The sequence below is a fragment of the Penaeus monodon genome, chromosome 24 (genome assembly GCF_015228065.2).
Source record: "Penaeus monodon isolate SGIC_2016 chromosome 24, NSTDA_Pmon_1, whole genome shotgun sequence".
Taxonomy (NCBI): Eukaryota; Metazoa; Arthropoda; class Malacostraca; order Decapoda; family Penaeidae; genus Penaeus; species Penaeus monodon.
The window spans coordinates 36,984,972-36,985,650 of record NC_051409.1 but is presented as its reverse complement, the minus strand read 5'-3'; the positions used below and the strand labels follow the sequence as shown (position 1 = coordinate 36,985,650).

General features: G+C 33.1%; 1 protein-coding gene across 1 annotated transcript in view; it reads right to left on the bottom strand.

The window, feature by feature from the left end:
* The window catches only part of LOC119588781, a 5,238-nt gene that overhangs the window by 3,870 nt on the left and 689 nt on the right, over positions 1 to 679 (bottom strand). The window contains exon 2 of the mRNA XM_037937424.1: positions 4 to 239. Within this exon, the coding sequence (XP_037793352.1) occupies positions 4 to 239 (236 nt within the window). The remainder of the gene's footprint in view (positions 1 to 3; positions 240 to 679) is intronic.

Below are 679 nucleotides of genomic sequence, written 5' to 3'. Positions count from 1 at the left end.
TACCTTGCCATTCACCATTCGCATAATTCCCTTGTGAACTCTCTGCCAGTATTCTAACTTCGTAAAATCGACGTTCTTGCCTATTTCAAGGTAATAAGGCAGAGGGGAAGGCTGGTACAAGTGTTCCTCCCGAATCCAAGTTATAACTCGAGGGTCTTCGGCCTCCAGACGTCCTTCGTGGAGGAGCTTCAGGTCTTGTGATGACGTCTCCCGGAGTCCGAGATTTTGGCTCCTGCCTGCTGTGGGGAGAACCGGGAGAGAGAAAGTTATTTTTTTTTATATTCCTGTTCGTTAGTAATTTATTTGTGCATTGACTGTTTTTTGTCCGTTTTTTTTTTCTTTTATAATATTCTTGTTTGTTAGTCGTTTATTTGTGTATTGACTGTTTTTTTTTTGTTCATTTGTTTATCTTTTTTAATATTCCTGTTCGTTAGTCATTTATTTGTGTATTGGCTGTTTTTTGTCTTGTCTGTTTTTAATTGATTTTGTATTTAACACAGTTTTTAAATTTATGTCTATTTTAATTGAGGGTTTATAAAAAATCTTTATATTTATTCGGGGTTCAGTTATGTTTATCTATTTATAGATTATTTGATTTTAAAAATATATATACTAATATATTCTTTCTCTGTGATGATTAGATTAAATATCTACTCATTTTTTCTACGTAACAGTTTCA